This window comes from Xiphophorus maculatus, chromosome 19, assembly GCF_002775205.1.
Source record: "Xiphophorus maculatus strain JP 163 A chromosome 19, X_maculatus-5.0-male, whole genome shotgun sequence".
NCBI classification, from domain to species: domain Eukaryota; kingdom Metazoa; phylum Chordata; class Actinopteri; order Cyprinodontiformes; family Poeciliidae; genus Xiphophorus; species Xiphophorus maculatus.
In genome coordinates this window covers 15065563-15089320 of record NC_036461.1, presented here as the reverse complement: position 1 = coordinate 15089320, position 23758 = coordinate 15065563, and the positions used below count along the sequence as shown (strand labels likewise).

At 37.3% G+C, this 23758-nt stretch overlaps 1 protein-coding gene across 3 annotated transcripts in view; it reads right to left on the bottom strand.

Moving 5' to 3' along the window:
- The window catches only part of alk (ALK receptor tyrosine kinase), a 408994-nt gene that overhangs the window by 55691 nt on the left and 329545 nt on the right, over nucleotides 1–23758 (bottom strand). For all 3 annotated transcript variants that reach the window (XM_023352508.1, XM_023352509.1, XM_023352510.1), the window contains 5 exons: nucleotides 18432–18563; nucleotides 9715–9843; nucleotides 8034–8137; nucleotides 3533–3705; nucleotides 837–931 (listed from right to left, as the gene is read on the bottom strand). In XM_023352508.1, coding sequence (XP_023208276.1) covers nucleotides 837–931; nucleotides 3533–3705; nucleotides 8034–8137; nucleotides 9715–9843; nucleotides 18432–18563 — 633 coding nt within the window. The remainder of the gene's footprint in view (nucleotides 1–836; nucleotides 932–3532; nucleotides 3706–8033; nucleotides 8138–9714; nucleotides 9844–18431; nucleotides 18564–23758) is intronic.

The following is a 23758-nucleotide window of genomic DNA, read 5'->3' as shown; positions in this document are numbered from 1 at the left end:
GTGACTTTATCAATCGCTCACATCGTTGTGGGAGAGGTTTGGCCCACCCTTTACTAAATATTTGTTTCTGGAGTCTGGACTTTGACTAGGCCACTGCAACGTCTTAATTGTTTGAATTTTCACCAACTATTCTGTTGCAGATTTGCTGCTGCCGTGATCACATTCATGTTTTCCATGACCCAGTTTACTTACAGTGCAGTGTTGGACTCAGATGAGACTTTGTGTCTTCATGAGATACAAAGATAATTACAAAGTCGACCTTTTATCACCTGAAGAACATTTCAGAAGGTTAGCACTCAACATACTTGCCAAAGTTTGCAGATGGATTGTTTATTTATGTTAAATGATTTCCAAAAATCTTCCTCACTCCATGAAGATTGACTTTAATCACTTGGAAGCTCTTCCCAGATTGGTGGGTAAAAATTATTGCTTCTCAGAGATTATTGCTCATGCCTTCCCGCCTTGGTTTGTGTTAACACACACCTTAATGAACCAGACAAACAAAAATTCAGCTATTATGTATGGAGGTTACTCATTAATGAGTTGTTTAGGGGGGGGTTTTGTACCAAAAAACTGCTTCCCCTTTGTTTCCTATGAATGTGCTAAGAATGGGCTCAATTATTTTTGTCAATTAAATAAAGCGCTGAGGTTCATTTAGCTCATTTTTTTCCTGATAAAACCTTTAAATAAAAGTGATATATCAATTTTACTGAGCTCATCATCCACCAGTCATTTTGCCTGAGAAACTCAATAAATCAAGCACTGTCAAAAAAATCTTAATCACAATCAAGTGCTAAAAACAATTCTGGAAAAAATAAGATTTTTATAAAACTCACATGCCAGGAAGCAGTCCATGCTGAAAGAGATGTTGTCGAGAGACATGGCTGAACCGGGACCAAGTCCATCTTCTGCGTTGAATTGGAGCCAGTACCTGAGGAGAGGCAAATATGATTTAACAACTAAAACAACTTTGAAATGATTAGACAACTTCTGGGTGAAGAACGATGAAGCCTTATTATGCTTTGGGACAGAATTGGTTTTAGACGGAGTACTCTGTGTGCTTCCTGACATCTCAGTTTCTATTGTTAATGAAATCCTGTGATTTCTGCATTTACAAATGAGCTTTGTGACTTACTTCAAAGTGAAACCATTTGTGGTGTTAAAACAGAGGTACAAATGTAGCCATGGTTACAAAAACAGCATAAATGTGAAATGTAATTCAAACTGGGTGGCCAAACAGCAGCTTATGCCACACTAATAGCTTCCTGGGGTCTTAAAAACACAGAACATGAATGTTATTATGACCCTGAAGTGTTGTATTCAAAAGAAGATTTCTGAATGTCTGCTAATAGATGTCAAAGTGTTCTTTAAAATATGAATGAGCCTAGTTGGGAGCTGTCAGAAATTCTAAAAGTAAATTTTAAAAAGTAATTTGAAAATAAATGATAACTGAATTTTTAATAAGAATGAATATGTTAAACTCTGAAATGTATCCTTGACTTTGTTATCCAAGAGATTGGGTAAAAAACATGCAAGACCTTATATATGCCATTTGACTGACAGTGATTTACATTTTTGCTTTCCACCAGTTTAAGTAATTGAAATGGTGGAGTAGAAAGAAGATTATATTTCTTATTAGTTGTCAAGGTGGCACTTTTCTGCCAGAATCAAACTGGTTACACCTTTGATTTCCAGAGCTCTTTTCACTGATTCAGAGTCCAAACAGAAATCCAGAAAGACAAAAAAAAAAAAGTAGCATGCTTTTGTGTATCACACTTATTATTTGAGTAGAATAAGCTACTTAGGACGTCTTTTTATCCTAATCATTGACCGATGAGGCGAGAGAGAGCAGCCAGTGTTACACAGCTCTGCAGTTCAATAGGAATTTACTAATATTTTAAAGACAAAATGAATATGGATATCTTAAACTTTCTGTAGCATCTAATATTAATGTTTAGCTTGACTAACTAGAACAGTTTATGTGTATATTGTCTGTGGAGCATGTAAGCACCAAACATTCACTGTCTCAAGTGATTCTCTTACAAGGGATTTTAATTTGTTTCCAATTCGGATGTGGAATTATCCAAAGCAGGAAACCACTAAGAGCATCTGTGCCGGCTGCTATGTCCCAGCCACAGAACGATCTTCAGGTTGAACAAATGCTGAGAAATGGAACCTGGAGAGCTACAGGACCTGATGTAGTTATCTAATTTTTCTCTTCAAATGATTGATTTATTGATGTACCTCAAAATCAAGATACAAGTCTCCAGATTCTTTAAACTCCAGAGACAGAAAAGGATAGCATATTTTACGTTTAGATAATATGTTAAACATTCAGTTATTATTCTTTCTTCTTAGCTTTAGTAGAAGAGATATAGAATTACTGTTATCGTCTAATTAATTTTTCTTTTGTGTTTACTTCAATTAAATCAGGAATTAGACCTAAGAATAATAAGTAAGAAATATAATCCATAATTTACATGGAGATGTTTTGACTGATGAAATAAACCCTAATTTTGATAAAAAGTCTATTTGCTTCTTCAAATTGGTTATGTCATGAATTTTTAATAAGAATGAATATTCTTATTAAATATTGGAGAGGAAACAAATCATTCTTCAGCACAGATTTATTATAAACGAATCATTTTTTGCACTTTAATATAACTCAAAGTAGCCATGAAATGTGCATCAATTGTTTTAACATAAATATTTAATATAACTATAGAAGCAGTCCTCTCACAGATGGTGAAAGATTTCTATGTTGATGCGGATGTAATATTTCACTTGGTAGCAGTTTTATATATCGAAATCATCTGCTGATTCTTGACTTTTACCTACACATTAGGTGGCCTTTCTGTTTCTATTTAAGCTTTACAAAGGTCACTGAGCAAAGTCTTGGAGGTTCACCCAGTGCTTATGGACATGACATTCAAATCAAAAGCACAAGCACAGCTGACTACATAACCCAGGAATCAAAAATTAATCACTCTCCGAGGAGCGGGATTGTTCAAGCTTGAAAGAAACCCTCACTTAGGCAAACAGAGATGAAATGCCCTTTTCTGGGTTGCTTCTTTGTTTGATTTGTTTTAATTTCTCTCTTCTTGAAGGGAAATCAAGGCCAGAGTTAATTGGAAGGCAAGCAGAATAGGGAGGGTTTTGTGTATTAGGTTCTATTCATTTGGTCACAGACAGGTGGAAAGAAAAGAGAGAAGGGGGTATTTTTTTTAAATTTTTTTCACAGACGTACTCATTGGAAAGTCCATTGTGGATACCCCGGTGGGATTCATTAATTTTGTCAAGCCGAGTGGAAGCAGTTCCTTAAAAATGAACGAAAACGCCACCTGAAGGGGTGTGAGGAAGTGGTGAGCATCTGTGTGACTGTGTCAGAGTCATGTTTGAATGAGATTCAGATGACTTATCTGCTCTTAAGCATTTAAAGTGGAGCTGACAGTTTGACGCCTGCAGACAATCTAAACACACTGCTTTGTTGCAATCACTGCTGTCTGTCAAGAGGTGAAGCAGGTGAGCGTACCAGTCTGCCAGCCCGTAAAGAGGAAGCGTGATGAGCCTCCAGCCTCTCTCGGATTTGGACTCGCTGGCTGAGTGCCACAGTCTGCGCTGCTCGTCTGGCCCTGTGCTGTTCTCCACGATCCACAGAGATAACGAGTCCCGCTGTGAGCCTCCGGAACAGAACCAGAACCTCACCTGTTGGAGTTAAGAGAAGATTTCAATTGTTCTAATAAAAAGACAAAAGTTTAACGTGGGGGTTAGAGCTTGTTAGTGATTCCCCTTTGTTGCAGAGACTAAAAAAGTCTCTTGTAAAGCGAAAAAATGAAAGAAATCTTTATTTCAGGTTGTATGTTTAACCTCAAAAGTGTAACAGCAAAAAGAATTCCACAGACAAAAGTTAAGACATACAGGAAAAACTGAGTATGGAAAAAAACAATTCACTATTGCTTAGAACAAAATTGAGTGCAGAAAAGGCAATTGTGTCCCCTCCTCTTTCAACATTGCCTAATTTTGTTTAGGAATCCAGACATTTGTGTCGGCACCTCTTAAGGTTCTGCCATAGAGTTTTCTTCCAGTCATTCTGTGGAAAACATGCTGCTTTTTGGGGTCATCATTCTACACATTACTGACTTTAAGCCACATTCAACTTTTGGACAAATGGCATCTCTTTTAACTCTTACCTTGACATGTAAAGATTAATTAAGTGGTGACCAAAATAAGCCTAAATCATTGTCTCTTCACCCCTGTGCTTGACGGTTGGTTTGACATTTATTTTTAAGACAAGAAGTGACTTTCTTTTGGAAATCCTTCCAAATAGGCCCTACTTATTCAGTATTTTTCCAACTGTGCATTTATGAATTTTAAATATTAGCCCACAAGCTGAATTTGAACTCAAGGGAAACCCAGACATCCTTTCCCCCGTAGGACACTCTTAAAATCCTACAGGGGATCCAGTTAATCTCAGGTGAAAAGTTATAGTTCCTCCTACGAGTTCTGTGTATTCTACTCTCTCTTCACAGTAGGATGTGGCTGGAAAACCTCTGAAGGGAAGAGCAGTAGAGGCATCTTGATCATATGCCTGAACCACCTCAGCTGTCTCCTTTTGATGCAGCGACTCTATCCAAGCTTCCCGAGGATGACTGAGCTCATTCTTGTCTTTAAAGATGAGTCCACTCTGCAGCCTGGATGCAGCTGCTTGTATCTGGATTCTCTTTCTTTCGGTCGTGACCCATATCCCATGGCCGCATGTGAGCCTTATGATTTCATCTTTGCCTTTTGAAGATTATGTGGTTCAGTTAGCGTCCATAGGTCATGACCTTCAGTGTGCAGTGCAGGAGTTTTCAGAAGAGTGTAACACTGCTGCAAACAGTGAACAGCACATGAGAATAAGCTACTCTAGGTTATTTGGTTCTTGGACGACCACCCTGTCTGGGTCTTGTTTTGGATTCTGTTTTATCTGAGGGAGTTTACATATCTACGATCCTGTTCATTAGTGAACATGGTGCAGATGCATGAACTGCGACCATCTGCAGTTTAATGGACACTACTCTGGTCTGTTAATATAAAGAAACAACTCACTCACAGAACAAAGGTCTACATTTAAAAAGGCCATCTGCATTCCACATTCACCTCATGGCCAGTTGTGAATAATCTTTCTGAATGTAGAATGACAGACTTTAGATACTTTTACAACTAGTTTTATAATTATTTCATTCTCATGGCCAACAACAATTTTTTCTCTATGGTCGTTGCTGAAATCTTTTCCTTTTAGTGTCACATGAATATGCACCTGTACACTAAACAAACAAATAAGAGAAAACCTTCTTTTATAAATGTGGTCACATTATAATTATTATTTTTTTCATTTCGGCTTCATCTTTGTTGAAGAAATGAAAGTCTGGAATCTGCTGTGTGTTTTATGTTGTGGGTTAGATTCAAATCATCTTAGCACATGGTAAAGAGAAGATGCAGTTTTAAAATGTCTTATATGGAAGTGAAAGAGGAGGCAATTTCTTTTCACCATTTAACAAAGTACAATGACTCATACAATGAAGCTATAAGAAACAGTGGTGGAAGCTTGGCTTGGGTCAGATGTGGGCCAAGTAACTTGATGCCAAGAAAGAGTACTACAGATGCTATTTTTGGTTTAAGTGCAGAGAAGACCAGAGGGAGTTACATTGGATCTTTGTATATGTAGAGTAAGCATTTAATAGGGAGGAGAGAGAGGAGCTGTCGTATTACATGAGGCGGTCTGGAGAGGGAGAGAAGTATATTATAGTTGTGACGGATATGAAAGAGGTCTGTAAGACAGCAGTGAAGTGTGCTGTAGGAGTGACAGCAGATCATGGTGGAGGAGGGGCTCCACCGGGATCGGCTCTAAGCCCCCTTCTTGTTTACTTTGGTAATGGACAGACTAACACATGAAATTAGACAGGAGTCTTCATGGGATATAATATTTGCAGATGACATTGTGATGTGCAGAATGAGCAGGGCACAGTTAAAATAAAAGCTAGAGAGGTGGAGGACAAGAGAGGAATGAAGATTAGTTGCAGCAAGAAAGAATACAGGTATGTGAATGAGAAGGGAAAGGTGACAGGGAGTATAAACAAAGAATGTAGATGACTTCAATTGCTCAGGATCAATGGTCCAGAGCAACAGTGTGTGTAAAAGAGGTGAAGAAGCGTTTGAAAGAAGGTTGGAATGGGTGGAGAAAAGTGTCAGGTGTGATAGAAATAAAGGAGAGTAGTGAGAGCAGCGATATTGTGGGGTTTAAAGACGTTGGAAAAAACAGGAGGCAGAGCTAGAGGCTGCAGAGCTCAAGATGCTGAGTTTCTAATTAGGTGTGATGAGGATAGATAAGATCATGAATGAGTACATGAGAGGGACAGCTCATGTCCAGACTGAGATGGTTTGGACATGTTCAGAGGAGAAACAATATCAGTAGGAGGATGCTGAGGTTGGGGACGCCAGGCTGGAGGCCAAGGGGAAAACCAGAAAGGAGATTTATGGGAGTGGATGTAAGGGTAGAAGATGCAGTGGATCATTAAGCCTACTCTTGTGTTTTTAAAAATGTTTTTTTTTATTGGTCAAATGTAACATTCCAAATTTTAAATGCCATATTTTTTTCAGCTGTAAGTGGAAAATCATCATAATCAACAGAAATAAAGGCTTTCACACATCCATTATGTGTAATTAATCTATAAAATGTGTTTCACTTGGTTCCTAAAATAAATGGAGTTTTGAAATGTATCTATTTATACTCAGTACAGTTAATAAACTCAAACTGGGTTATTAGTTGGATTTTTGAGGGGTGAAATGGCACATCTCATACTCAGCATAAATTGCTGTAGGCAATATTATGCCCAAACTAATAAAAAACAAAAACATATGTTATCACAGGATTTAAACAGTAAAAACATAGTTAAATGTAAATGTGATTCTCAGAGCCAACTAAATATTTTAATTTCCCTGTTTAAATGGGGCAGACTCTGTCTTAAGCATATGGTGACTAAATGCTTCCAAGCATTACACTTGTTGATAGAAATCTCCATAAGCATGTTGGGCATCAAGGCTGGAAGTATTTTTATGACATGGATGCACAGTTGATCTGACTCTTAGCTACAAGTCAGCAATTCTGACCAAAGTTATCCAGGAGTGGAGAAAACACATCAAACTCAACAAATTAAAATTAAATGGAAGGATTTAAAGGGCTAATGCTGAATTTTGTCTCATCTTTGGCTGTTTGTCATGAAGCTCTGAGGTAACAGAATATGGAGGCGGTCTCAGCTTCTGCTCACAGACATCGGGCGTCTCTACTGTGCCCTACATTACAGGTGCTGTTTTAACGACATTTCCAGTGCTCTGTGAGTTCTGAAAATGCTTATAGTCTGACCCTTTGACCCACAGATCTACCTCTTTGTTCCATCTATTCTGCATTAAGCTCTAACCTCTAGTTTCTGACTGTTCCTCCATGCGTAAATGTTTGAAGAAGCATGCAAAGGGTGAAGAGGTGGTTGGAAAGGTCAGGGTACAGAGAAGAAATAAAACAAATAAGCAAACCTTTATACCACAGAATATATACAACTTCACTCCAGAACACATTGAGGGTTTTAAAAATGCATGAGTTTTACAACCTGTGGTCACCTTCTCTTTGAATCTTTTGAAACACAAAAATTTCAGAGCTCAGACTCTTTTCTTTGCTTTCTGACCACATTTATAACTAAATTAATTATTCTCCCACAAACTTTAAACTGGAAAACTTGTTGCTTTGTTTTGCTGCTCCTGCATAAAAGAATGGTTTTATGCCCTGATGTTCCTAATAAATGTCCGGAGAGGAATCAGTCGACTCACATCTCCTCATCAAAACCAACACGCAAAGTTTTTAAAATTTAACAACATGACGCTAAAAATCTTCATTTCCCTCCAAAACTTCAGGAAACAAAAGGCAATGAATAAACCTGGTTTGGGTTTTGTTGTAAACTATAAATGAAAATAAATAAAAATAAAAAACTACAGGGACTCACCGTGCAGAGAGAGTTTCTTAGAGGAGGGGGAAAGAGAGGGCTCTTCAGCAGCGCTGAGCCCCGCTGACCTTTGGAATGGCCCCCCTCTGTTGTAAATGTTACCCCTTTGCAAAAACACATATATAACACAGGTATGAAGGGACACAATATAAAATACGTAATCAAGTGTACACTCAAAATGAAGACAAATTAAACCAGACACTTACATACACCATATAAGAGAGATAACTATTTTTTTCTCATTATCTATCACACTAAAATCTTTTCTTGTTTTAGGTCAGTTAGGATGAGGAAAATCATTTGTATTTGCTAAATGTCAGAAACATGAGTGGAATAAATTCTAATTCATACTTACAGACATTTCCTGTGAGCATAAATGCTACCAAATATTACTCCTGGAATTTTTGCTAGCATCGCTTTTAACTTTTTGACTTGGGGTCAGTTGTTTTCAGGTAACTTTCCACAAACAGCTCATTGTACTTTGCTGAGTTTTTGGCCCATTTCCCCTGACAGAACTCAGCCAGGTCTGCTTCCACTCACTCTCACGTCACGAACTGGGATCAAACCCATGTGCACAAATATTAATATCGCTAAAATATTTCTACATAATGTTCCTTACTCATAAATATGAGCAAATAATGCACCCAGCATGATGCTGTTACGTCCCACAGTTTGGATCGGAAGCTTCCCCCTTTGCTTTCAAGCCTAGTGACAATGATTGCAGCCAAACATTTAATTTCAGCTTTATTACAACAACATACAGTACATGTCTGCTAAAGGGAAATCTTTGCCTCTGAGTATATTTGCAAACTATAATTGACTTTCTATGTTGCTTTTGGAGTAAGGGCGGCTTCCTCTCTGACTAGCCATTCATCCCATGTTTCACTGTGGATTATGAAATTCAGCTTTACAAGTTATTTTTTAATTTGTTCTGAGATTGATATGTATTGATATGCATATTTTAAAATAAAACATATTTATCAGGTGGATGGACTGCTCAAAGGAATAATAATATCAAATATCTTAATTTAAATAATGTGATAAAAACATTTACTATTTTGACATTTTGCAAACAATTTTTGCAATCTTACCAGACCTGAAACAAAAATATTTTAATCTCATCTAATGTCACAGAGTGAAAAAAATGGCAATATGTATTTTTATACCGTGTAGTTAAATATCTAGTTTCAATAGGTTTAAACTTAACCGTTCTATTAAACAAAACCATTCTATTTTTCTGCATATCATTAATTTGTCTCTTTTTTTCTGCACTGTTGCGTAAGCATTTCAAAGAATTAATTGACAGTGACTGAAGTTAACATCACAATAGGGATGAAAACAACACATTTATTTGCTCCTCTCGAATCAATAAATACATTTTCAGCCGACCCCTCACAATAAGGCCAGCTCTCCACAGCCACTTAAATCCAGTGGGATTCTGTTTGTTCCAGTGTTCTGACCACTGATCAAGCCAAGAAATACTATATCTGGCACATCTGAAGTCTCAGTTGTTCCAAATTCACAAAGTCGATATGTTCAAGGTTAGCTTTGTGTTATTTTGCAGTTTGAAATGCCCAATATTTGCCTCTTTGAAGTCCATCTCTGTAAGGCTCACCTAGACTTCTGAGAGGCTGGAAATGAATGTTAATATGATTACATCAGAGACGCGTGTGATACGAACCTGATGAGGGGCAGCTCTGCCTGGTTCCTTTAGATGGGGATCGTCTCCAGGAGAGGTTTCGACCAGGAACTGACTGCCAGCTGCAATCGCCCTCTTCAAAAGAGCAGTAGCTACCGTTGAGAAAGTTTCCTGGAAAGAGATAGGAGAGAATATCTCAGTGATTTATGTATAACGAAGCAAGAAAGTGGACTCATCACTGGCAGCCAAACATCCAAAGAGAAAGAGAAAAGGGAGTTGAGTGACATGTAAAGGCGGAGAGGCTCAAAAAAGAGACAGTAGATATGGGGAGCAGGGTAATGGCCCACAGGATTTGATGTGGTGATGAAAATTGTGGAAGTGGTGCAGAGAAATCTCAGATTTACACCAAGTGGGAAACTGGAAAGAATAAAAATTGAATAGTCTGAGAAGAAAGAAGATTTGGTGACATAATGTTGGTGAAAAACAAAGCTGGTGATTGAATAGTTTACACATGCGAAATCATGGATTAAAGTTTTTGATATACATTCATCTTCCAACTTTCATGTTCACACAAGAAGTCTTGATGCTCAATTCCGATTTTTTACTCAAATTTTTTTCTCTTTGCGAGATCGTTCAATCAGACTTTGTGTGGACAGTTTATGACCCCAAAGTGACCCACAGGCACAGAACAAGAGCATAGACGTCACACAGCAACAAAATGATTACTGAAATAAAAACGAATGCTGCCATTTCTGGATGAATTTTAAAGTTGTTGAGCAATAGGAGTCAACTGTATCAAACCAAGACCATCATAGGATGAAGGAAGCTAGTAAAAGAGAAAGTTGCTTGCATTAATCATTATTTAAGTTCATTATGACACAAGACTCACACTTTGAAAACTATCAAATACGTATCCGATTTAGTACCACATATGGAAATTACACAAATCTGACTTTTTTATGTGTGAAAAGATTGGAATTGGAAAAAATGATTTGTGTTGTATTTTCTTGCTGTGTGAACATTGCCTATCTCATCAACTTTTAGGACAAAATGTTCATTTGCTACATTATATAGTCCATCCACTAACATGTGTCTAAAGAAAGTTGATGAAGATAAATCAAATATGTTTCAAAGGTACCAAAAAACTGCAGAATCTTCTATTGTTGACCACTTTACCATCTTCTATTGTTATACATTAGAAAAGTTCAAAAGAAAAATAAATAACTTTAAAAGGTCCAAGTCAGAGACAACAATGAGTACTTCCCATCATAAGGACCTTGTAGTGCTGCAAGAAACTCTTCTCACTCCAGATGAGGTAATAATGCAATTTAGTTAAAAGCATTCCACTCTGCATTCATTCATTTATTGACAGCGTGAGTTTTAGGAAAGTGATCCACTTCTCGTGGAACAGAGTGATGCGGGTTTAAGTGCAGTTTAAAGTGTTCATTTGTACCATTTGACTTGAAATCAGTGAAACACAAAAAGCCTCTATTTAGCCTCAGGAGTTCTTAAATGTTTATTGTAAAAGCTGAAAAATTTTAACTTTCTCTTCAAGGACTTTAGAAGTGATTTTATAAATGATAACTTTGGTCACTTTAAAACCTTTTCAACTTTCTGTGATTTCAATTTCTTATCTGCAATCACAAACCTCTCAGTGTTATTGTTTGTCTGCACATTTTTAATTGCAACTTCATTTCACTTTAAGCTGTGTGCTACTCAGATTGAACATTCAGGGCAGCTCCGAGTAAAAAGGCAGGGCTTATTTTAGTCAGTGCATTTTCTCTTCTGTGACTAATAGGGAAACAATAAGGAGCAAGAGAGTGTTCTTTATTTCTTTTACAATAAAAACAATATCTAAATGTGATTACTGTGTTTTTGTCTTAGTTTGAATATATTTGTAGGTTTTTACATTTAAATAGGAAGATGTCTTATTATATTTATGAAAATTTAAAAAAAGGATAATACACAAGCACTAGAAAAGCTTACTCTGACCTTGTAAAAAAGGACTGATTAGCAAAAAACAAAACAAACCAAGAAAAAAAGACATCCTCATCTTTTTTTTGCTTCTTACCAAAAAATAAAGAAAAAGAAAGAAAAGAAAAAGCCACCATCCACCTTAAGATTTTCAGCCAGCAATGTAATATGCTGCTCTGTAATTGTTGAAGTTTCAGACATATTTCTCTTAAAATGTTTGAGTTAGTAAAGAGAAAACAAGACCCTCTGGCCAATTTTGAGTCTCCACATGAACACCATGATCAGACATAACATTTAAACCACAGAAAGCAGGGCTCAGCTGGGAAACCCACACATAAAAACAAATATTAACCTACTGCTTACAAATACTGCTTTTATGATCTAAGAAAATATTGTGAATTTCATCAATATTTAATCACTCTTTCACTTGAACATGATATCAAAAGCTTCAGTTTTTGATTTCAAAGCTTTATTACAAAGTTAACTTTATGATTCTTTCATTTAAAAGTTGTTTGGGATTGGGGCCTTTTCACAGATCATGTGGTAGTAAAGGAGATATTCTTTTGGTGAACCAGGCAGGCCAACAAAAGCCATCTTAGATTGGCAATTTTATAACAGAAACATGTTTTGAATTTAAAAACAAACACACATTTCTCAATGGAACATGTCTGTTGCAAACAACCTACATTTCCTACAAGAAATCCACTGTATCTCGTGACAATAATAACCTTGCCTTGCATAAACCAGTCACTATGAGATGATATGCATAAAAAAGTCATATATCATCATGTCTTGCACGTATGAACATAAACATCTGGGATAGTTAAGTATTTATAAATGTCACAGTTTTAAATTCAAGTAAAGGGTAACATAACAAAAAAAACCCTTCAGTTTGTGACATTCAAGGTTTAAAAAAAAACATGAAGCAGGCCTCACCACTCATTTGAAGGGAAACTGAAAGGTCTGAAATAAAGTTCCGTTTGCCTAGCAGGACTTTGCACAATTATCAGCATCCTGTAGTTAAAACCATAGAAGTATGAGACAAGATTGACAGTAAAAAACTATATTTTCTCCAAAGCACACTGCATGAAAAGAAAAGGCTTATTGGCCAATAAAGTTGCCAGCAACACTGAAAGAGCTGTAGACATTTGTGCAAAGTGCTGATTGTGTTCTCTTTGTGATAATCTGCTGCATTCTTCATGTAAATGTAAAAGGTTGCACGACAAAACACAATTCCTCCAGGACTGAGGTGAGCAGCATTTTGAGACATTTCTAAAACATGTTTGGCAAGCAAAAAAAAAAAAATCCACTGTGTATCACTAATACAATAAATAAATACAGTATATAAATCACACATACAGTGAAACATTGTGGTGGCAATAGCATGCTTCTGGCTTTGACAACAATATGAGCAGCAGCTCCAAATGTCAGTTTTGAGACAAAACCTCAAGGTGTTTTCTTAAAGGCTGAAGATGGACTTTATGTTTCAGTACCTTGGTGAGTGGAAATGCCAAATATCAGCAAAATAAAGGCTGTATCAGAAAGTTTCAGAATGACAGAGAAATCTACCTGCAAATATCTTAAACATTTGGAGAACATTTAGAAAATGTACTGACTCAAAATGTGGCGCCGACGGTGATAAATGATTACCAAAGATAACAGGATTGTGTTTTAAAATCAGAAGACTCCTCAACAAAGTGCTAATTTTAGTAAGTGGTAAATTAATTGCTTTAGAAACTGTGGATTTTGTAGGAGTTCAGATTTTTACTACACAAAGTTAATCTGGAAAATACTCAGAAGTAACTTAGAAACCTTTGTTAAGTTGAAGAAAATGCTGCAAATGTAAAGCAGACTGAAGTGAAATCTCAAGTGCGATTGTCCTGCAACTCCTCCTGCCCGAATCAAAAGGCTAAATTACCCGCTTGTCAAGTTTTGTAAAGACCTATTCATTAATTGTTCATTTGATTGAGGTGTGATGAAGAAGATGCATCCAAAGTTTGAACTACAGCAACACTTTGTGCTAGGATCACAGACCCCTGATCAACTTTATACTACATTTTTGAGATACATGAAGGGTTCTCAAGACTGGAGAAAACTTTAGTCAACCTTTGGATTTCCTGTTTTGCTTTTTGACTGAAGAAGTGACATTTAATTATTGATGCTAGCGGTTGACTTGTGATTTGATCTTGTAGGACAGCTGTTGATACCAGGTGTGAATCAGGCCTGGGGTGTCAATGCGAGACACAAAGTATTTTTTCCATGATCAGTGATTTAAGAATTAGTCAGGGAAATAAAAAACTAGACAGAAAAGTATTTTGGGCTGATTCTGGTATATGAATGAACAACAGTATTTTAATACTTTACATTTACAATTAAATAAATTGCTTTAGGAAATTACACACATTTTAATCAAATGCTAAAACCAATTAAAGTCTGCAATTCTTACATATTTTCTGAGCAATGTTACCCTTGAAAGATCTTCCCATTTCAAGACATTTCCTGGTTAAATAAAGGCTGAATAAATATAATGGAAAAAATAAAAACCTCAAACACCCCTTAAATTATGGCGTCTTACGCTTTGATGCAAAGCAGCATTTCCAATTTGTTACGGGGCAAATGTGGAGCTGGAAGGCAGTGGGGCGTCTGCTGAATTTAGCCGGGCTGAGATCAAGCAGAGGAAGCTGGGACTCTCAGAGAGTTGAGGATGTGTTTGTGCATAATGATGCGCTAGTAGGATGGTGAGGGATCATCCATGGGGACTCGAGCTTCCTTATATGTCGGGAATCTTTGTGATTGACACCAGCTGAGCTTGTTCCTCCAGCCTCTTTCTGCTTTTTACCAATAATGAGCCTTGGCAGAGCTTATAAAGGATTTAAATAGATCAAATCAGAGGCAGATAACTGGTGGATAGATCATAGAGAATAGGGTATCAGAGAGGAGATGCTATGTGATATGAGTACCAGGGGGTAATCAGGATGGGTGACTGAAGAATATGAAATGAATTACAGACATGCAGGTACAAACGTAGGTAAAACAAAAGACATATGATAGTTTAAAGGTGGTCTGATCAACATTGGTCCTTGATTTTAATAAGGTTAAAAGATAAAGGTTGTGTTTCTTAATAGTTTTGAGAACAGTTAATAGCTGGTGTTTGAGTAGTCTAACATAAGTAACAGAACCATGACATTTCTCAGCAGGCAACACATTTTCCTCAGCTAGATGATCAGTTTTTACCTTGATTTTTACCAAAACAAACATGTAAAAAGAAAACAGAACAGGAAATAGTTGCATTTTCAGATTTTATTCCCAATCCTAATCGTCAGTTTGTAGGCTTGCCCATCCGCCCATCAAGGTATCATCAGGTCGATATATAAATCTATATATTTGATCTGTTGATCTCCTTATTCTTCCATAAACCTGTTAAAAACTTTTTTTGGAGTGAAAAAAAAATCAGTCTTTTCTAGATTTGCTAAAATAAACATAATTAATAACAATGTTCAGATTGGATTAAACAATATCATGGTAGGAAACAAATGCTTTAAAAATAATTAGCAAACTAGTTTTAACAGACCACTCAAGAAACCTCGCTATGAAGGGCTGTTAGATTTATGTGCTACCTTTGGTTCAGAAGATCATCATCGTCATCATCATCATCATCCCTTATAGATGTCGATCTTCTCTCATGCAGTGTGTTAGCTTTAAAGCATCTGCTCTTCAGTGATTCTGGTCATATTTCAGACACCACTTTCTCTGTCCATAGCCAGTTTGGAGTTCCTCAAGGACCAGTTCCATCAAATTCTTGAATATGTTTCCCTTTGGATTCATCATAACCACAATATTTACTTTATTTCTCATCTAGATGTTGATGTCACCACCCTGAAAATATGATGTAAGGAAACACTGAATGTTTTTTTTAACTGATTAGGAGTTATAAACATATATTTGAACGGAAATCTCCGCAAACAAAATACAAAGTTATTCACTTTGATTTCTGCTTGGTTGAAATACTGCAGCTGCATTTAGGCTAAAACAATACTGTAAAACATTTGAAGGTGGTTTAATTGAAAATTCAAGTGAAGTGGAAATTTGTTTTGGTTTAAATTTAGAAATTAAAGAACATCAAGTTAATTTGGCAACAAGAAAAAGGCTGTCTAAACACTGTTTTTTATTCTCACAGCTCATTAGTCTTCAGTCCTGAGGACTAATGAATCAAACTGTCAATTGTGTAAATTTAAACCAAATAATTAATAACCGTTACGCAAGAAAACTGCCCTCACCTAGATGAACAAGGACACATTTCTGTATTATTTTCAGTCATGTTATCAAGTTGAATAACACATTATTTTAAATTAGATTATAAATTCATGACTTAGTTTGCACAAATATATGATAATACATTTTACTAAACATCAAACTGAATTCTGCTCATAAACATTTATTATGAGCTTAGTAGAGTTAGTAGACGCAATTAAATGAGGCTCAGTTGCTTTTTACTGTGAAGCTGCTGCTTGCATCAGGCACAATAAATTACTTCCTGACAAATGACAAGAGTGAGAAAACAGCACTTCCTGTTTGGTGTTAGATAAAATTCAGGATTATATTGTTTTTCTTTAGATTTCTGCATGGGTTAGGTCTTGTTCACTTAATGACATTTTGAAATACCAGATTTCAGCAAGAACACTCAGATATACTAACTAGATGCTCTTGAATGCCCTGCAAAACGCACAAAAACAAGGGTGACACTGATTACTTTGGTTGGGCCCATTCTGTGGTAGAAGTTAAGAAGGCAGATACTATAAAGATTCCTCAGACATGGGACAATACCTTTTTTGTGGGCTTTCATTCTTAAAATATTTCTGTTTTGCTTGTATTCTGTGTTTTTAACCATAATTGTATATACAAGTGTAATTTTCCGTTTCACTTTGGCCAGCGTTTAGTCTAACTTCTACAATTTTAAATCTCTCCCTTCCCCCTATTCTGTAAGTTTTCATAGAGGACAAAGAACTGTGGAAATGTTGAGTCTGGACAAATGTGGAACATGACCTGATGAATAGAAATAGTAGAAACCCTGTTTAAAAACATAAAACTGTTTTAAAAAACATAAACCAGATCATCGACACATAAAATCCAACTTTTATTTCTGATAGACTAATTTATTCCAAATGTGCAAGTGTGTCTTTCAAAATCAAAATGTTATACACACATACAGTTATTACATTCACAGAGAGATTACACCCTTGGGTTTGCCTCTCAAGCCAATTAGCGCTAATAAATCCTCTCGCAGCAGAAAGGGAATCTGCGCCTGGCTGGGATTTTCACCCTATCGTTACCCTCTTATCTCCCGGCTCCCATTGTGAGCAAACCTACACACACATGGGAGTAGGCATCATTTTAATAAGCAGCACAAGGGGAGGCTGACCTGCATTGTGGGTACAGGCAAATTAATTCTGGTCGCTTTAATGTAGGTAAAAAAAACACAACAAGAATTAATCCGCGACTTTGTTGTTGTTATTCTTTTCAACGGTATCCGTGAGACTCTTGAGCTGTTACACACAAATCTCAGAGACAATTTAAAGCTGCGTACATGCGGGCGGCGCTATAAAAAGATTCAGGGTACGCACAAGCAGACACACACAATAAGCGCCTGGCCTGGGGGACTTGTGAATAAGATATCAGCATAGTTGGCTAGCGTTGCTCCTAAGCCCTGAGAAAAGCAGAAAACAAATGTGCAAGGAGATAGAAATACCAACTACGGAATATGTCAAGGATGAGAACTGCTAGCCATGCATATCTTCTGCGCCCTTATTTTGGGCTTTTCTCTCTGTGCTTAAGTCAGGAGGGCACACAAACACGGTCAGCTGTACTGGGTGGGTTTGGTTCCTTAAAGGTGATTTTCCACAATTCACCTTAATCAATGGGCAGCAGACTAACAGTGGCAGCATATACCTTCATACACAAACAATAAATCTGCACCAGCCCCGCTGTACCAAGTGGGTGTATATGCAATCATTCAATTTTTTTTTTTTTTTCAATTTTTTTCAGAAACATAATCTTATAACTGGATATTTCTCACTTTGCCCAGGATGCAACTTGTTGGTTAACAAAGCTGAGTTGGTTCTCAGTGGTGAATGTAAGTAATGAGAGAACAGGCTTTGTCTAAAGTGACTCTGAGAACATCATCTTATCCATTGACTATCCAAAAACTTTTTTTCTCATCCTCCCAGAAATGTTTTTTTCTTCACTCTGTATTTGAGTTACTATATTCCTTTATGGAGTTAGCCAACCCATAAGACATCTTAAAATGCTCTCTATGGTCTTTGACTTTTATCATCAACATTACAATTGTTCAGAAAATAACTTGTGTTTTTGTATTTATTTTATTTATGTAGCATGCTGTTATATTGTACAATTGCCCCTATGTAATCTTAGATTGGTCATTACCTTTTACACATGCAATAAAACAGATCGAAATATTCTTTGCCATTTATCGGAGCATTCGAGAACAAGTGCCATCTTGAGCCCTCCATCCCTGGTTATGTCTACTGTAAAAAGACATAATTTAAGTTTTATTATTTTGTTGTTAAGCTGCCGATGTTGTCAGTGGATAAAGCATTTGACAGAACAGATACAAAATAATTATGAGTACAATATGTCTCATTGGTTTAAAAAACAGATTAATATTTAAGATCCTCCAGAAATTTGTTCTGTCCCTGTAAAGTATTTTTCTTCATGCCCCTGCTGTGGTTCAAGCACATCATTGTGTTAATGTGTCCCGCTCTACTTACGGCAGCGGTTGCCTTCGTCGTCTCCGAGCGGGCAGTCGGTGCTGAAGTCACAGAGTTTGTCCAGGGGGATTGCCGGACCCTTGTAGCAGTGGTACTGTCCCTCCAGGGTGATGTTTGGGCCTGGTGAGGACGCTGAGAGAATAAGAAGAGCGAAACAAAGTCAAGGTGGAGCGTTTTCACAGTGTAGTCACGAATGAGTAAACCACCTGAGTCGAGGATTAAGCTTGTTTTCTGAACATCCCTGAGAGATTTAATGCATTATGTTAGATAGAAAACTTAAATCTGCAGCTGAGAAAGTGTAACTAAAAAACATAAAAAAAAGTTTAGAGTACATTACTTTGTGAGGAAGGCCAATACAAGCCATAACATCCGTAGACTGCATGCACCATCATAAATAACCTGAGACAGGCAGCATGAGCTGTGAATACAGTACTCATCCATCAGAGGAACACAGGCAGTGAAAACTATGACCTAGTTACCGTTAGCAGGCTTCACATATGGTGTGATCAACGCATACACACGCCCACACACACACAACTGATATCACCTGTCTTGGCAGCTCAATTGTCACCAGGTGCATTTGCATATCTATGCAAATCAGGTTCTATATCTGTAGGTTCTGGAAACTGACTGCTCACCTTCCCCTTAATCACCAGAAACTGATCAGAGAAAAAAAAAACAAGAGATCAGGGAACTAAAACATAAAGCAGTGATGGGGATCTTGTTTGTTTCCCTCTGTCATGAGGAAAAAAAAGGGGGAAGTGATTACTATCACGAGTGACTGGCTGCTCTCTCTGTAGTCTGTCCTTGATCTGTAATATGCAGATTTGTTCTCTGTTCAGGCGAACTTGGAGTTGAAAGTCTGATAACAATCCCATGACACGGAGAGGCAAATGTGGAGCGAATGCTGCTAGCTGCGCTGACGAGATACGCAGGAATGCCACGACGGCTTTCATCACGACATTTGTAATTAATGCATTTCTGCTGCAGCTGAACTAGATGCAGAAAGTTTGGAATGACATTGAGGCGACAGCATCCAAAACCTGAAGCAGGAGGACAAATGAGGAAACAAAACATTAAAGTCAAATTTTCATTTGAAATGGTGGCAAAAATCTTATGCTACCCAAAAGTTAGCATTGCTTCATTTTTAAATCTATAAAGAAATTTTGTCAAAATACTTCATCATGGAAAGTGACTGATCTGCAAAAACAAGGAAAAACCTGAGAAAAGGTTTCCAGTTTCTCAAGAAAACAAGCTTTTGTTGGTTTCACCAATTTCAATTGCATGCCATTAGTGTGTCCAACATGAACGTCATACATTTTTAGCCTTTAATAATTTTTAATAATTTAATTCACTATTTCCAGAGGTTGATTACACAACTTCAAACAGTATTTTGACCACAGTGCCACCAACAAGCCTCAGGAATAATTCAAGTCAGATATTTGATCCAACTTTGCTGAAGGATTTGGAGTTAATTGAAACTAGCTGCTTTCCTGCTAAATGGCAGCCTTTGCATATTCTGATGGTGACCATTTGGGACTAGATCGCAGAAAAGAAGTAGCATTGATTAAAAAGCTTTTGTGCTGCTATTATGGTGTTTATAGACAGGAAGCAGCAGAATGAAGGGTGGAAAATATACGGCAAAAGTCTTGAGGTCCAGAGATGAACCCTGAATGCCTCTGTTGAAAACTAATAGCCTCCAGATATATGGGGCACTTGCTCTATTACTACACCACACAAGCCCCCCCTAAAATCACTTATTTTATCTCTTCATCTTTAGGATTTGTTTCAGTTTTCCAAGTTGTTAAATTAAGGTTAAATCAAACCATAGCCTGGTATTAAATTGCTTACTTTCAGGCAGAAAAAGCTTAAGTGGACACCTGCAATTTATGTTACCAGCATCAGCTCCAAATTAGCCATGGCCACAAAATACTAAAGATTGCACAGAAACCATTGCTTATTTACCAATGGAGGAGAGGCCAGAAATCTCAGAGTTATGGCTCTTTTTTCCTTTTTTGTGTGATGGAGAAGCATTAGCGCCCACTTGGAAACTGACACACCTGGTGATGGATTAAAAAGAGATTTCTTTTTTTGGGGGGAGAGGCATTGGGGGGGAGGTGAAAAAACACATTAGTTGGATGCCTCCCACGGCCCACTGCTGTGCCAGGACTTCTATGGCTGTGGAAAGCTACTTTAACACGTCGGTGAATGATCCACTTCACAATCTTTTTAAAATGAGCCAGAGTAAATGACTCTAATGATGAATACTCTTTTGTATCGGTCCATAGAAACGACCTCATTGGACTCTTTTGGGAAACTAAAAGCTGTGCACAAAAATACAGCCTCAGTGACATGTGACATTAACAGGAAAATTCAATTAGCTAAGGAAAAGGGTTGTTGTATTATGCATTGGTTGTACTCGGCAGCTGCTTCTTTTTTGTATAATCTACTAACAGAACAATTTATCAAATAAAGAAATAAGAGAAGTTTATCCAGAGTGAACCAAAACCTCTGGGCATTAGATATAAATTCATGGATTTGTCTTAGTTTGGTGACAGGGGAGTAGTAACGTGTAAAAGGGGTGATGCGGCTAACTTTAGGCCCCCTGAAGCAGGTAAGCGCAGCCAGACATGGCCACTGCACTGCGCGCAGACTGCAGTTCTTAAATCACACTTGTCAGATTGTGAAAACAAGTGGGTCAGTGGGGGATGAATTGCCTGTGGGATCAAGAGAGTTTTGTTATCTTTGTGTTCATGGGGTTGCTTTGGGCTTTGTGAGGAGAATGATGAATGAGAGCCGAGGAGCCGGAATATCTGCTGTTCGAACAGATACACAAACACAAGAGTGATAGTCTGATAGAGTTAGACGTCGAAATATTAGTCTTGCAAGTTTAAATGGGGAAAAAAAACTGCATTCCAGAGCCTAAACTATTTCAAACTGTGTTTTTTCACATAAAGAAGCCTATAAACAAACAGGCCTTGGACCAAACATGTGTATTTTCCAAAATTGTTTCCTAATAAGGGTTAAAGAGGAGTTTATTACAGACAAAAATTTAATTAACTTGGATTTTATGTGAAAATCCAAAGTAAGGCATAATTGTGAAGTGGAAGGAAATGAATTCCCCAAGTAAAAGATCAGAAGTAAACCAAATAGAGATTCGGTGGCAAGATTTGCTGATAGACACATACCCCAAATACCTGCAGCTGGAAGAGTGAATACAAATGCACAAAAAACTCTGAAAACTATGTACAATATTTACTCCCACTTAATAAATTTGCTCTGCTTTGTGTTGGTTCATCACATAAAATACAAATAATAGTCTAAACCTTCCAGGGCCGAGTTTGGTATTTTCCAAACCTGACCTTCAAATATCCCACCGTCCTACACCTACTGCCTTGGAAATATCCAGAGTGAGTGGTTTTCCACTGTAATTCTGTCATATTTTGGATGTTTCTCTGCTTTATAACACTGGATTCCAACAGCTGAATCAGCTTCGTGTGTGTGTGTGTGTGTGTGTGTGTGTGTGTGTGTGTGTGTGTGTGCGTGTGTGTGTGTGTGTGTGTGTGTGTGTAGATATGGTTTCACTACATATTTTTGGATCTTGTCCGCTTCCTTAAATTCTGACTTTGAAGTCCAAACTAATTCTCTGTTGTGAAGCTGAAGAATCAGGAAGACAAAGGAAGTGCCATCCTCCTGTTTACTTGCTTCTCAGCATGCTTTGTTTATCTAAATGTCAGGAAGGATAGGAAGAGTCAGAGCCATCTATTACAATCTGAAGCAATGAGGTTCACATGACTGACAACTTTCAGTAGATAATGAGAAAAATCCTGGTCATGCTGGTTCTGCAGCAGTGATATCTGTCCAGTTAAAAGAGAGCCTTACATTCCACATAGTTTTCTGTTTGTTTCATGAGTTGTTTTTGCATTTTGTTACCCCTGTGGAAGTTTCTGGATCTGGAGCTTTTCATTATAATGAAATGCAGAACCAGCTTCACACTGCACATAAGGCTTCAATATAATCTTGATGGGATTATTCATGGTTAAATAATAGCTAACTAAGAAATAACATATAGTTGATTGGTTTTGTATTTACCCTCAACTACAGGACTCAGAGCAGCACAGCTGATTAAAAAAGGGAGTGAATGAGGTGAAACATTGGGTAGAAAACAGAATCCAAACTTTTCCATCCTGTGTAAAACTAATTGCAACTTCAACAACAAAAAGTTTAAATAACAAAGATCAAAACAATGGTAATAAGTGATTCAAAGAAATGAACCAGTTTTTCAACTTGACCACTCTAATTACATTTTCCTGCTCATGTGCTCCTTATTAATTACGGGATTTCCCAGCAAGATTTTCACTTTCTCTTGTTTTCATCTTGACGTCATTTCATTTTCACTAAAGCCTTTAAGTGATTGTTCAGCAAACACAGGCGGCGTTTATATGAGGAAAAAAACCAGAATACTCCATCTTCTAAGAAGTCTTCTTTAGTAACACATGACCCACAGTATTGGGTCATGTGTCATGTGTTGGGTTGAATGGTCAGTACACAGTACATGGTCTGTAATGTTTTTTCCACAAACAGCTTTTCATATAAAGACCAGAACATCTTCATTGTGTCCTGAAAAACTATATATTTCACCCATGTTTTGTTAATGTCTTACAGTCACACTTTAGTCGTACGAGAACGCACTGAACTTCCTTTTTTTTTTACATGGTTCATCAGCTGAAACCAATTCGATACCAACACCTAACATTTAAAACTTTTGCATAACCGTATCATGACGATCAGATTTGAGAGATGAACATAATTCTCTCTGCAGGTTATCAGATCATGCAAAACAGTTCGTCTCTCTGTCTGAATAGAACTTGACACGGTTTATTGGCCACTGTGTGCAGATTTGAATACAAACAGATGCTTCGTTGTTGCAGACGGGCTGCAGAGACACTTTTCAGAACAATTGGGGGAGGAAGTCTGAAACTGAAATTAATACAGCTTTTGTCTTCCTACAGATGAGCAAGCATGTCAGTCAGGGCTGGAAATTCCTGTGCATGAGGAGGGATTTCAGGCTGGAAAAGTGCCTGCCTGCAGATCTGCTGTCCACAGAATTGCAAACAGACAGGAGAACAGAAAGTAAACAACTTTACCCGACTTGATTTAGTCTATCATCAACTTCAAAAGAAGTTAAACCTCATTAATTTCACGGTGTAATCTCTGTTCTCAAAGTCTGTGCTGGTTACTGCAGACAGAAACCTCAGCCAGCGATGGCACTGCTATCTTGGCGACCCATTAAAGGCGAAATTTCAAGCCATTCACAGAGATTTACA